The sequence below is a fragment of the Elaeis guineensis genome, chromosome 1 (genome assembly GCF_000442705.2).
Source record: "Elaeis guineensis isolate ETL-2024a chromosome 1, EG11, whole genome shotgun sequence".
Lineage (NCBI taxonomy): Eukaryota > Viridiplantae > Streptophyta > Magnoliopsida > Arecales > Arecaceae > Elaeis > Elaeis guineensis.
The window spans coordinates 179,564,869-179,578,025 of record NC_025993.2 but is presented as its reverse complement, the minus strand read 5'-3'; the positions used below and the strand labels follow the sequence as shown (position 1 = coordinate 179,578,025).

The 13,157-nt window shown below is 48.3% G+C and overlaps 1 protein-coding gene across 1 annotated transcript; it reads right to left on the bottom strand.

Moving 5' to 3' along the window:
* Positions 1–6,347: 6,347 nt before the first annotated feature.
* On the bottom strand, positions 6,348–9,106 carry LOC105039880 (uncharacterized). Its single transcript, XM_010916192.4, has 6 exons — positions 8,778–9,106; positions 7,625–7,703; positions 7,464–7,520; positions 6,897–6,941; positions 6,753–6,809; positions 6,348–6,669 (listed from the first exon to the last, which is right to left on the bottom strand). Exons 1-6 carry the CDS (start codon positions 8,993–8,995, stop codon positions 6,577–6,579), a joined length of 549 nt encoding a protein of 182 aa, XP_010914494.1. The 5' UTR covers positions 8,996–9,106; the 3' UTR covers positions 6,348–6,576.
* Between the last annotated feature and the right edge of the window lie 4,051 nt (positions 9,107–13,157).

Here is a 13,157-nt window from a genome sequence, read left to right as displayed (position 1 = left end):
TTCCGCCCTGGTGGTGAGGCCTTCCGATGCTGGGTCGGCCGTCTCCTCCGCAGCTGGGGCTTTCGACTCCGGCAGAACAACGCCACTGAGATCAAGCTCTGGGTACAGGTGTCGAACGGCTTCCCGAGCATCCTCGTACCCCACCCGGTATGAAAGGAAGCCGCTCTCCAGAAGCTCTTCCCGGTACTCTTCCGAGTCGCGAAAATCTTCAACAGCCCGACCCATGGCCTCCTTCGCCGACTCCGCTTTTGCCTTCGCGATGTCTGCATCGGCCTGGGCGATGGATAGACCTTCTTTGGCCTTAGCGAGGTTCCCGAGGCTTACTCGGCGCTGCTCGCGTTCGTCCTTCAGCTCCTTGGCGAAGCTGTCCCGCTCGTGCCGAAGCCGGCGGACGGTCCGGGACTTCTTCGCGTCATCCCGGGCCGACTACAGCTTCGACTCCGATGTCACCAAGGCTCCCGTGAGTCGGGAGACCTCCTCCGTGAGTCGGATGACCTCCCTCTCAAGTCAGCCCTCCCGGTCGACCGACTGTTGCAGCTGGTCGACCAGAATGACCCGGTCGGCTTCGACGGCCGCGACTTTGTCTCTCCAAGCCGCACGCATATCACCGAACTTTCGATATCCGACCTCTAGATCGGATATGTTGTAAACCAGCTGCACAAGACAAGACCGACCGTCAGGAGACCGAACTCATGGAAGCAATATTGAAAACGGAGAAGAGAGAAACTCACCCGGATCATCATCGGGTAGAATGAAGACAGCATGTCGGAGACACGCTGATTCTTCATCGCCTCGATGTCGGCTGGAAGAAGGAGCGCCTGGCACAGCCTCCTGGCCAAGTCGTGGTTGGCCAGGCCCGACGCACCTTCGGGGAATGGGGAGTCGGTCGACCCCCCACCACCGACCGACCTTCCTTCGTCACCCGACGCCATAGGGGCCTTCCCTCGATCGGATATCCAGGCTCTGACGTCGGAGAAGGAAAGCAAGCTTGAGCCCGACCGAGTATCGACCGAGGGTGCGACAGCGGCGGGTGCGGGTTGCTCGGGCTCGTGCGCCTCCTCCCGATCCTCCTCTACCGGCTGAGCAGCCGGTGCGCCGTCGACCGATTCATCGGCCGCCCTTCTCTCGGGCGAGGCTGCGCCCTCGCCCGACGGTCCCTCAGACGGGACTTCGACGAGCACTGTCGGCGCCGACAGTGCGATGATGGGCTCCACCCCCGACCCAGTCGGCTCGCTCGATGGAGCTATTTGGGGCCTCTTGGGAGGCCGCGACGGCCCGACCCCTTGCGTCGGCCTCTTCCGAACGGCGTACTGACGTACGTCGGCTGCCGTTAGTCTCGACCTCGGCGGCATATCTGTAAACAACGACAAATGGTCAGCACCATAAAGCACCATAAAGGGAAGACAAAAAGAAAAAGGGAAAGAAAAATGAAAAATCGACCTAAGCGAGGGACCGGACTGAGGCCGGCGTCGTACAGGGCCTGCTCAGTGATGAGCTCCCTCTGCTTCGGCACCGAGATGTCTTTCAGCCGGTGGAAGTCTTCCCGGTCCTCGGCTTCCACCCGGCTGTTCTCGTTCGGTTCGGTTCTGGGATTCCCCCAACGGGCAGGGAACCCCCAAGGAGTAGAAGAAGATGCGAAAAAGAACTGGTTCTTCCATCCGTGAATGGACGACGGAAGACCAGTGATGAAAGAGAGCCCCTTCTGAGGATTGAAGTACCACCACCCTCGAGCTTTAGGGTGGGGTCGGAGGATGAAGAAAGCTCGAAAGAGGGAGATCCGAGGTTCAGTCGGCAAAAGCCGACATAACAGGACAAAACTGACTATTAGTCGAACCGAGTTCGGCGCGAGTTGCGCCAGGCATAGCCCGTAATAGTCAAGCACGTTTCGGACGAACTCCGAAACCGAAAAACGAAGGCCGGCCCGGAGGTCCTCAACGTAGAAGGCCACCTGGTCCTCGGGCGGGCTATTGACCCGACCATTGGCACCAGGGGCGGACAGCCAAAATTGCTTCGGGATGCAATATTGCTCCCGGAACCGATCGACGTTCGGCCCCGAAAGTGAAGAGACCTCCACCTCCGGGGTCGACCGAGGGTCGTCAGTCGGCTCTCCCGACCGACCTCCTCTTGGAGACGCTCTGGCCATGATGGAAAGCAGGAAATAAAGGAAAAGAAGGAGAAGGCTGCGAGAAAGCAAGGAGGAAGACGATGAAGATGGGAAAGGCCCTTAGAAGAAGAAAAAGAGAAGACCCTTGAGAAGGAGGAAAGTGGAGTACCTGGTACAGGGGGCTACGCGGGCAGAATCTCGACAGCAAAGTGAGGAGGGTAAAACCTGGATATGGGCGACCCTGTATATATAGTACCCCCCGACGGTCGAGATGAAGGCACGACCAATGAGGGATACCCAGATCACGCCACGTGGCGTCATCCGGGCCGTCCGTCGGCCCTACGGTTCGACACACCCATCCTCAGATCGAGCCACGTCATCCCCATCCGCTCCAACGGACCCGTCCCAATGGCCACCTGCCACGTGGCACAGAGGCCATGACGTTTCGTATCCCCGAAGGGGCGGCGGGAACGACGGTTTTTCTTCCCGATGGGACGGGACGTCTGGCACCGACAGGACGTCTGACATCGGCAAGATGTCTGGCACCGACAGGACGTCTGACACCGATAGGACATCTGACGCCAGCGAATCGCCCGACATTCATGAGGCGCCCGTCATCATGTCAACCTACGGTACGGTCGTCATACCGGCCCACGGACGGTCGGAACTTGACACGCTTGTAATCCACTCCTTTCGCCCGACGCTGCTGCCCCAAACAAAGACATTGGCCAGCGCACCATTCGACTCAGGAGTGAAGGGGGGCAACTGTTGGAAAATACCGACCGACCCCGCTCATGCCGACTCATCATCGGGCCTACATGTTCAACGCCCGACTTTATCGACCGACCGACCGAAGGGTGCCGTTACCGACCGACCGACGGGAGCCGTTACCGACAGACGAGTGCTGTTACCGACCGATCGGCGGCTATCGACCGACCGAGGATACGTCGGTCGGACAGACCTTTTCCGCTCTCCCAACCGTCTGCACCATGGAGTCCGATGCCCGACTGACTGTCGGAGGGGCCCAGATCTTCACCCGACGCCCCTCAGCTGGCCGCCGACCTACGGTCGGTCGGCTCCTCCAATCGCCGTACTACTGCCAGAGACTGTCAGTCCTGACAACGGCATGCGGCACTGCCGCCTAGGGGCATTATCCCATCTAAGGCATGATCAACCCTAGCGATTTGACAGTCCCACGACGATTTGACACCTTTACGGCGACTCTGACAATCTTCAGTGAGTTGACAATTCTTCAATTGTCCGCGCCATTAATGACGGCGCCACACCATGCTCCACTATATATATCGGGGAAGGCAACAGTGCTAGGGGTCGGCTCGAGAACTCTTGGGCTTGCTCTCTCTCTCTCTCTCTCTTTCCCTCTCTCGTTGAGCTCTCTGTTTTTATTTCACTATTGCCTAGTCTCCTCTCTGACTTGACCGTCGGAGGGTCCCCACCGGAGCCGCCTCCGGTCAGCGTGGACTTTCTTTTGCAGGCACTCGTTCCCGACGACCAGGCAATGAGGAGATTGACCGCAACAGTATCTGTTGTAGGTTTAGGTTTCTTTTTCTTTCTCAGGCCCTTTCCGGTCCATAATTTGGATCCATTCTTTTTGTTTTTTTGCTATGTATTCACCCTCAACTTAATATCAACTCTCCGTCTTTCTACGTCTAAAGTGGAGAGCAGCATCAACAATATTCTTTTCATGATTTTCTTTTCGCATGTATTATAATTAAACTTATGACAGATTTGAATGTGCTAAAGATCTAATGAAATCAGGAGATTTAGCCTAATTGCAATTCAATCACGATCCATTTTTGGCTCGGCATGGCATGATCCAATCAATGAGCTTGATCGAGGAGCAAAGTCAAATCTTCTCATATGTTTATCTAAATAACGTATCGCGCTCGACTTTTCAATATCTCAATTATTTCTAAGATTAATATTTGTGTAAATAATCAGTTTGTCATGTCGACTCGCCTCATGTCTCAACTTGTTTGTCTCTTCATGCGTATGGTCTACACTTGTTTTGAAATGGAAGAGATCCACCACACATTTCTTTAGAAAAGAAACTAGTGTAGAAAGAAAATAAAGAAGAAAAAAGGAAAGAAAAAAAAGAAAAAGAAAGAGGAGATGTCCCCAACAGCCCAATATTGCAAGCATCAACAAAAATCAAACCAACCCAAAACACCTGCCAAAATTTAAAAACGCAATGCTATTTGTTTGAAATTTTCCAATAGAAGATTCCGTAAGCAACTGGTTACAGAACAAAGGTATCTCTTCTCTAGATACTCCAATCCTCCCGGTAAAACTGCCAAAGGATTTACCAGCTTATCAAGCTGGCGCCTCGTTACAAAACACTTCACATGCATTATTATAGCATTAGCAAGCTTACCTAAAAAAATTTCAAACACAATGTTACGGAATTGTAAGTTGCACCAATTTCCCTTCTTTTCCCCACATAGCATTGCCAACAATGCATGAAAAATATTTTGATAATAACATCGGGCCTCGAGGTGTTGAACCGGAAACCTAACGTCCACCAAGCTCAGAAAAAAAAACTTTCCACCAAGCCACATCACTCTCCCAACGGCCATCCCATCAAACCATTAACAAATCCCAAAACGCTCAATACCAATCCCTCCCATAAAATTTAGCCCCTTGAGCACGCTTTCCTCACTCCACTATTTAATCACTAACATGGCCCGTCCATCATTGACAAGTTTCCAGAACAAAGAAATAATGCTACGTTAAGCCAAAGCTAAACCAAACCTAGGAGCAGAGCAGCAGCCCTCCTGGGCTCCCTCCTCTGCTCTCTTTTGCCTCTCACTCGCTGTACAAAGTGTCCTAGCCTCCATCACCAAACAAAGGTGCCGAACACCTGCATATAAGCCTTTATGCCTTCAAGTGCACTTTTAACTGCAGTTGATGGCAGATCAAGAGGAGACGGGGCTGGTTATTTACTGGGATCGGTTGGAGAAGAACCCCATACCACCAGGGCATCCCAGCTTCCTAAATGACTTCAAACAATCAAAATAAAGAATTTCAACTGTTCAACCCAATAGATATCAAAAAATGTAGTTACATCTCTTGTCCCTGAAATTGGTTGAATTTGTTGATTCGAGCACTTCAACATCCGCTACCAAAATAGACTACCCAACCTCATTTCTATGTTCTACATCTTTTCCAACTTATTTCAAGTGAAGGGGAGATATCAGCCAAACTCTGACCAGCACAACAAACCTCGAGAGTAAAGAGAGGCCCATGAGGAACTGAAAGACGTACAAAGAACATCGAGGAAGTTTAAAATGAAAACCAAGCACTAAGTGTGATTCAAAGAGGTAAATGCATGTTCCTGGTCACAATACCAAAAATTGCAGCAGAACTCAAAAACAAGGCCTATACTTCATGACGAATTATTTTCGCATCCTAAGATACGTAAATTTTGAATTTGTGCAATTGAGTAGTCAAATGAATCTCAAACAACCCACAATTCAAAACACTTCTGAATTCTTTCAGGAGATATAGATAGTGAAAAAACTCAACAACAAGTTTCTTCTCCGCGATGCAGCAGTAGGAATCTAATTGCAAAACACCAAACTCTCACCTAAGAAATAGAAGATTGTTGCAACCAATAGTTCTCTTTAAATACCAGTCAAATAACAGCCTGGACTTCCACTCATGCACTCCAAAAGACTTCTATAATTAACCAGTGCAAAACCTCAGACACCAAGCACCTTAAACATCTATTTTGAACTCATATGATCTAGTCAATCAAAACGTCTAACATCATCACGAGAAAAAGCCAACAAATCAATGTTTTCTTTCTAGCCCATCAGAGTGCTTAGTCAACTAAAAATTATTATAAGGCTACAAGCATTACAGAAATGGCACACAACTCACCTTGCAAATCACTACAACCCCTATCAGACATCTGATACACATCCAACAGGCAGAAAGTCACAACTAACTATGGGCATCTTTTGATAAGTTACCAGATTAAGAAGATTATCATTGGTAGTAGTAGTATCCAAGGTTCAAGAAAATCAATATACTGAAAAAAAAAAAAAAAAAAGGTCGTAGGTCATCATGCTATTAAACATCATCATGCCAGTGCAACACAAGATAGTAAAGCTGCAAGTTCTTTTCCATAAATACAATGTGACAAAACAGAACTGAAAAACACGATAGACAATAAAGTTTTAAATAATGAACATGGAGTGATCCATATAACTGAAGAGGTTGGTGACAAAAAGAAGAAATTTAGCTATAACACACATGAAATAATTCGTACAATGCAGCTACAAGATAAAATAAGATTTAATGCTCCATATAAGGAAGAAAACAGAACATGCATACATTTTCTGAAGAAGTTCGTATATTGTAATGAATCATATGCAGCAACTACTTTCACAACAGTTTGTTCAAACACTTCTTCGTTTCTGCATAAATAATGATGCCATCATCCCCACTTATCAATCATAGCTAGCATTCAGAAACTTCAGCAACTCATTGCGGTTGCTTTCTGCTAACTTGTCTTCCTTTGTTTTCTCAAGCTTCAACATAATCTGGAAAAGAATAAAAATCTAAAGAATAATTTCTAATCTTCAAAAAAATTTATAGCAATAGATCAATACACAAAAGTTCAGACCTTTTTGCCGGACACAGCACTGCGCCGAACACCATCCTCTTTGGCACGGCCAAGGAACTGGAGAATAAAAGAATTTTCTTTTTAAATAAAAAGAGTTTATTGAACCCTGTAAAGCCTGAAATGAAGATTGTTAATTTCAACTACCTTTGAAAGCTGGACAGGGCTGCCGCACCGCTCAGTTTGCAGCTTCTATATATAGCTCCCATAGCCAAAAATCACCAAGCCAACATGACACCAGCAAGCCAATCCAACATCCATTCACCCATTTACAGACCCCAGCTCCAATGTCAAAGAGCCAACCCAGAAACAGGCAGCAAGTAATATAAGGATCCCTTGCTATAACTTAAAAAACTTGAAAACACTATGATGAGGCAGTTGCTTCCTATTTTTATACAGATGAAATGAAGATACATGAATATGCAGAATGACAATTCTGCTTCAGCACAGAGGTGGCAAGAATTTTACCAAAGCAAAATTAACTATTAACTTGTTATTATATATTAAAGAGTGCTCTATGCCTTTAATCTCCAAATGCTTAGATCTGTTATGCACCTTCATCTCATATTTTACTAGTAGATTTATGCTAAGTAAGATCTCGCAGATCACAAGCTCGAATATGCCAATTTCCTCACCAACCCACTAAAGCTACAGGGCAATTAAAAACCACATGAACACTTACCCACAAGACCTACAGGTAATATAATAACCTACCTCTTTATGTTTCTGTTTGTGGCGTTTGTGCCTCTTGCTTCGGTCATTCTCCTTGGTCTAACATCAAAAATGTTGATCAGAACTTTTAAAAACAAAGGTATATAATGCTTGAGAAAATGGATGTGTTCACGATAAACGTTCAAATGCATATCAGGGCACACCTTCTTTGATCTTTCACTATGTTTGTGCTTCCTCGATCGATTTGATGCCTCATATTCACTGTTAGAGGAGCTCTCACTACTGTTGTAAAATCATAATCAATGTTCAGTACTAAAATAACACATCAACAAGCAAATGATAGAGTTCTATAGAACTGAAAGAAAACATCACATTAATCATAAGTGCCAAGCTGATATTGGGTCATGCATATTTTAAAGACAGAAAGCTCTTCTATGGTAGGAAAGTTACAGCTCTCTAATTCAACCCATAAATCTATCTTGTACAATTCACATAGCTCTCATGTCATCATCATCAACAAAAGTTTGTCTCATCAAAAGGAATGATTCTATGGATCACAACTCTGATTCAAGAAGACACCATAAAAGGATTGAGTGCATCTATAACTGGCGGTTCATTTGACATATTCTATAGAACTGGTGTCAGATCTCCCGGCAAAGGGAACCAATTGGTGAATAACAAGAACCAACCTTTCAGATCAAATAGCCTAAGATTATGTATCAAGAAAATGATCCTCCAGAATTTCATGCACTTGGGAAAAGCCAACAAGTTTTGATGCAGATAACCATATTCGTAGCTATGGCACAAAACTTAATCTAAATAAATGAACATGATCCCCTAGTGCACATCTTTTGTCTGACTCCAATAACATTAGTTTGATAGGAAAATATATCATCATTTGTTAAAAATTATAACTTATAAGGACAAAAAGGAGAAGCAAAAGTAGTAAAAAGAAATCGCCCCTACAACACCACGCTAAGCACCATCCAACAAGCAACCCTCCTGAGTCTTTACATTCTGGCAACAATAGTACGGCGGAATACTTGCCAGTTCTTTCACCAAAGCCTTAAAATTTCCCGAAATCCGTCTACTCTACGCAATATCCATTTCCATATCGAGGCTTCGTCTCAAGAAACATTCTAATCCTCATATTAAAATCCAAACAATACAACAACATATGAAATCAATCAGAAGGCCTCCAAAACCTATATCTTTAATAGGATTCCTCAAAATCCAAGCCCGAATGTGCATTATACATTGGAAAGAAAGATTTTGCACGAAAGGAACAAGATTCTGCCCTAATCCTAACCCTAGAAATTCCTTGTAGAGACAGAATATGTTAAAGAAGCTACTCGCCTGTAACTACTGGTATAAGAAGAAAAGGAATCGCTGGGAGATCGGTGCCTCCGCCTCCGCTTCCCTCGAGACCGGTGATCCTTGCGAACCCTGACGGCGTCTCTGCCCTCACGGCGACGGCGGCGGCGGCGGCGGCGATCACGGACAGAAGAGGAGTCGGATGAGTAGGAGGAGGAGGAATACGAAGAATCCGAAGACGAGGAAGAGGAAGCGACCATGGCGGACGGGTGAAGGGGGCGGCGCTTCCCTTCTGGTCTTCTTCAAACCCTCTCTCCCAGATCACGCATCGCCTTTTACGTGCTCCCACCGACTCGCTTGGTTCGGTTCGGTTATCGGACCGAATTCTAAAGGCGGCCCAACCTTATGAAGATAAGTAACGGAGAGGGCTGGGCCGGTCCAGGGTGTGACATCCACAACAGTTAATACTTTAAATGGGCTACCTGAATACGTTGTGCTTGGGATGGCTCGGTGGCCAAAAGGACCCATGGTATCCAAGTTCACAGGAGGGGCTGGAAGAATTAGGATGGGTGCTCATTACTATAATGATATAGCTGTAACTGTATAATAAGCATGGTTGTAGCTACAACTAGATTTCAAACATGAATGTCCAGAAGCACTCTATTTTGATAATTAATTTTGTTGAGATATATCGACTGACCTTTGTATGCCGACTTACTCTCAGATCGATCCGACCGACGTCCGACTCTACCGACCGAACCAACGGACGACTCCGACAATGACTGCCGACAATGACTACCGACAATATCCGACCGAAGTCGACGTCCGACTTCCGCAAGGCACCAGATCAGCCGACGGTGTCTTCGAGTCACCACCCGATGTTCCGGTAGCCGAATACCGACATATAGTCGGCCAGCCCGTCCAAACACCGTACAACCGCTATGGACAGTTGTCCTGTCAAGGACATGCGGTATGGCCGCCCTAGGGCATTGTCCTACTAAGGACATAGATTAATCCCAGTGACTTAACAACCCACAGTGATTTGACGGTCCCCGACGATTTGACAACTCTCCAGTTGTCTGCACCATTAATGGCGGGACCATACCGCATTCTACTATAAAACAGGGTAAGACAACAGTTTTGGTAAGTTTTAAGCAAGCTTTCTCAAGCTCTCTGAAGCGCCTTTAAGCTCTTGAGCTCTCTAGCTCTCTCCTTCTCGCTGAGTTTCACTGTTGCCTAGTCTCCTCTCTGACTTGACCGTCGAAGGGTCTCCGTCGAAGGCATCTCCGGTCAGTGAGGAATTTTCTTGCAGATGCACGACTCCGACGATCGGACGACGAGGAGATTGGCCGCAACAGATTTGGCGCGCCAGGAAGGAGAGTCATTCGACAGAGGTAAGCCAGCGAGCTCCATAGAGCTTGAAAAATCTTTCGAGATGACGAAAATCAGAGCTCAGCGATCAAGAGCTATCGGATCGACAAGGCACTCTTTCCATCGGGAAGAGGCCCCTCCTTTGCCCTCCATGGTGGAACCCAGCTCTCCACATTCAGTGGTGACCATGGAGGCACAGATCGCGACGATCGTACGGCAAATGATCGTTCTGACAGATGCGGTCAAAAATCTCCAACAGCAACCGACTCAGCTGCCGCAACCGCCGACGGAACAATCGACGACGCACCCTATGCCGTCCAGAAGCAGCCGTTGACGCTCACGTCAACTTCCGTCTCCTCCTCAAGAGCAACCGTCTCAGCACTCCCATTGGGAAGGAGCGAGGCGGCCACGGCGCGACACCCACCGATCTTGACGTCCTTCTCCTTCCTAGCTAGAGCGGGCGAGGAAGAAGAAGTGGCCGCGGACACCATCCGCCTCACTCTCAAGTTCGTCGGGAGGTTCAACCCCTGGGGTTTCACAACACCGACGGTTGGACGACTACAAACGTAAGTTCGAAGAAATCGACCATCGGTTTGCTCAACTCCAGGTGAATGGTCAGAAATCTTCGAACGACGTCGACTTTCGGACCACCCAACCTCTCTCCCGATTTATCCTTGACGAACCGATCCCTAGTCGGTTCAAGATGCCTCAAGTGGAGCCTTACGATGGCTCCACCGACCTAGTTGACCATCTGGAGAGCTACAAGGCTCTCATGACAATTCAAGGGGCAACCGATGTCCTCCTCTGCATCAGCTTCCCCGTCACACTTCGTAAAACTGTCAGAGCCTGGTACTCCGGCCTCCGCACAGGGAGTATCCACTCCTTCGGACAGCTCGAGCATTCTTTCGTGGCCCATTTCAGCACCAGTCAAAAATCGCCACGAACCTTAGACAGTCTTTTCTTCCTCAAATAGGGAGAAAATGAGACGCTCCGATACTTTGTGGCCTGATTCAATGCAGCACACTTGAGGTCCGGGACCTCAACGAAGACATGGCTATTTCGGCCATGAAGAGAGGGCTAAGGGGGTCCCGATTCACATATTCCTTGGACAAGACCCTCCCCCAGACGTATGCCGAATTACTGGAGCACGCGTATAAATACATGCGTGCGGACGAAGGAGCTTCCGACCGACGCCTGACCGAGGACATGGGCCAGAAGGAGAATTGGAAGAAAAATCGAGCTCCTGCCGAACCTAGCAGGCCCCCGACTGATAAACGGGTCTCGCCCCGATGACAGAGTCCGAGATCGTCTCGATGTCGGAGTTCGAGACCGACGCATCACAGGTATGACTCCTACACCTCTCTCTCCGCTCCTCATGCGTAGATCCTGATGGAGATCGAAGGAGCAGAATACCTGCGACGGCCCCTGCCTCTGAAGGCAAAGGGCCTCGACCGAAGGAAATACTGCCGATTCCATCGGGGCCACGGTCACAGCACCGAGCAATGCATCCAACTCAAGGATGAAATAGAGGCCCTCATATGATGAGGGTATCTTAAAAAGTACCGAAGGGACCCACCGGCTCGATCCCTTCTCGACCGACAACCCCAACTGACTGAAAAGGCAGCGAATAATCAGCCTACCGCTGGAGTCATCAACATGATCTCCAGACGATTGGATCGAGGAACGACTGCTGAAGGGGAGTCGATGAAGAGACCGCGCCAGGATGATGTAATCATCTTTACAGATAAGGATGCTCGGGGAGTCCAAACTCTCCATGATGACACTGTTGTTGTCTCGGCGACAATAGCGAACTATGATGTAAAAAGGATTCTTATTGATAATGGAAGCTCGACTAACATTTTGTTTTACTCGACCTCCTCCCAAATGCGACTGTCGACCGACCGACTTAGGAGAGTCTCTACGCCCCTAGTGGATTTTACCGGGGAAGCCATCGCAGTGGAAGGAGAAATTACTCTTCCCGTGATATCTGAGGCCGAACCACGATAAAGCACCATTCACATGACCTTCACGGTCATCCAAGTACCTTCATCCTACAACGCCATACTTGGAAGACCCGGACTAAACACCCTCAGAGCGATAGTCTCGACATACCACTTGCTGGTCTGGTTTTCGACTAAAAATAGAGCTGAAAAGATGCGCGGGGATCAACAACTCGCTCGACGATGCTTCCAAATCTCTACTCAAAGCAATGAATCGAAGGACTCCCTAACGGTCGATAAGCTGGACCAACGGGAAGAGGAGGAGCGGGGTGAACCGGCTGAATAGCTGATTTCCATCTCGATGACAAAGAATCCTGAACAGGTCGTCTGGGTCGGGTCGCAGCTGTCCGACCCAGAGTGACAGCAGTTGAAAGTTAACACTGACATATTCGCTTGGTCGGCAGCGGATATGTCCGGTATACCTCCAGAAATAATGACTCACCGACTCAACATCGCCCCTGGCGCGAAGTCGGTGAGACAGAAGAAACGGTCTTTCACCTCCGACTGGCTTCATTAGAGAAACCACATATCCCGACTGGCTCGCAAATGTCGTCATGGTGAAGAAAGTCAACGGGAAGTGGAGGATCTGTATCGACTACACTGACTTGAATCGGGCCTGTCCGAAGGACAGTTTTCGTTGCCGAAGATCGACCAACTGGTGGATGCGACGTCTGGTCATTAACTGCTCAGCTTCATGGATGCCTTCGTCGGATATAACCAGATCTGGATGGCACCCGAGGATGAAGAGCATACGGTCTTCGTGATCGTCAAAGGTCTTTACTGCTATAGAGTGATGCCCTTCGGTCTGAAGAATATCGGAGCCACCTACCAACGCCTCGTCAATAAGATCTTCAAAGATCAAATCGGGTGCAACATGGAGGTGTACGTAGACGACATGCTAGTGAAGAGCGCACAGGCTTTAGATCATGTCCAAGACTTGGAAGAAACCTTTCGCACTCTTCGACGACATCGGATGAAGCTAAATCCGACTAAGTGCACCTTCGGGGTAGCTTCGGGGAAGTTTCTCGGGTTTCTCATTTCTCAAAGCGAA

What these genes read in the sequence shown, in the direction of transcription:
- LOC105039880 (XM_010916192.4), bottom strand. Translation starts at nt 8,995, where the DNA reads ATGGTCGCTTCCTCTTCCTCGTCTTCGGATTCTTCGTATTCCTCCTCC. An exon ending in TCTTATACCAGTAGTTACAG is followed by an intron (nt 7,704 to 8,777) that starts GCGAGTAGCTTC and finishes ATTTTACAACAG; the next exon opens with TAGTGAGAGCTCCTCTAACA. An exon ending in GTGCTGTGTCCGGCAAAAAG is followed by an intron (nt 6,670 to 6,752) that starts GTCTGAACTTTT and finishes ATTCTTTTCCAG; the next exon opens with ATTATGTTGAAGCTTGAGAA.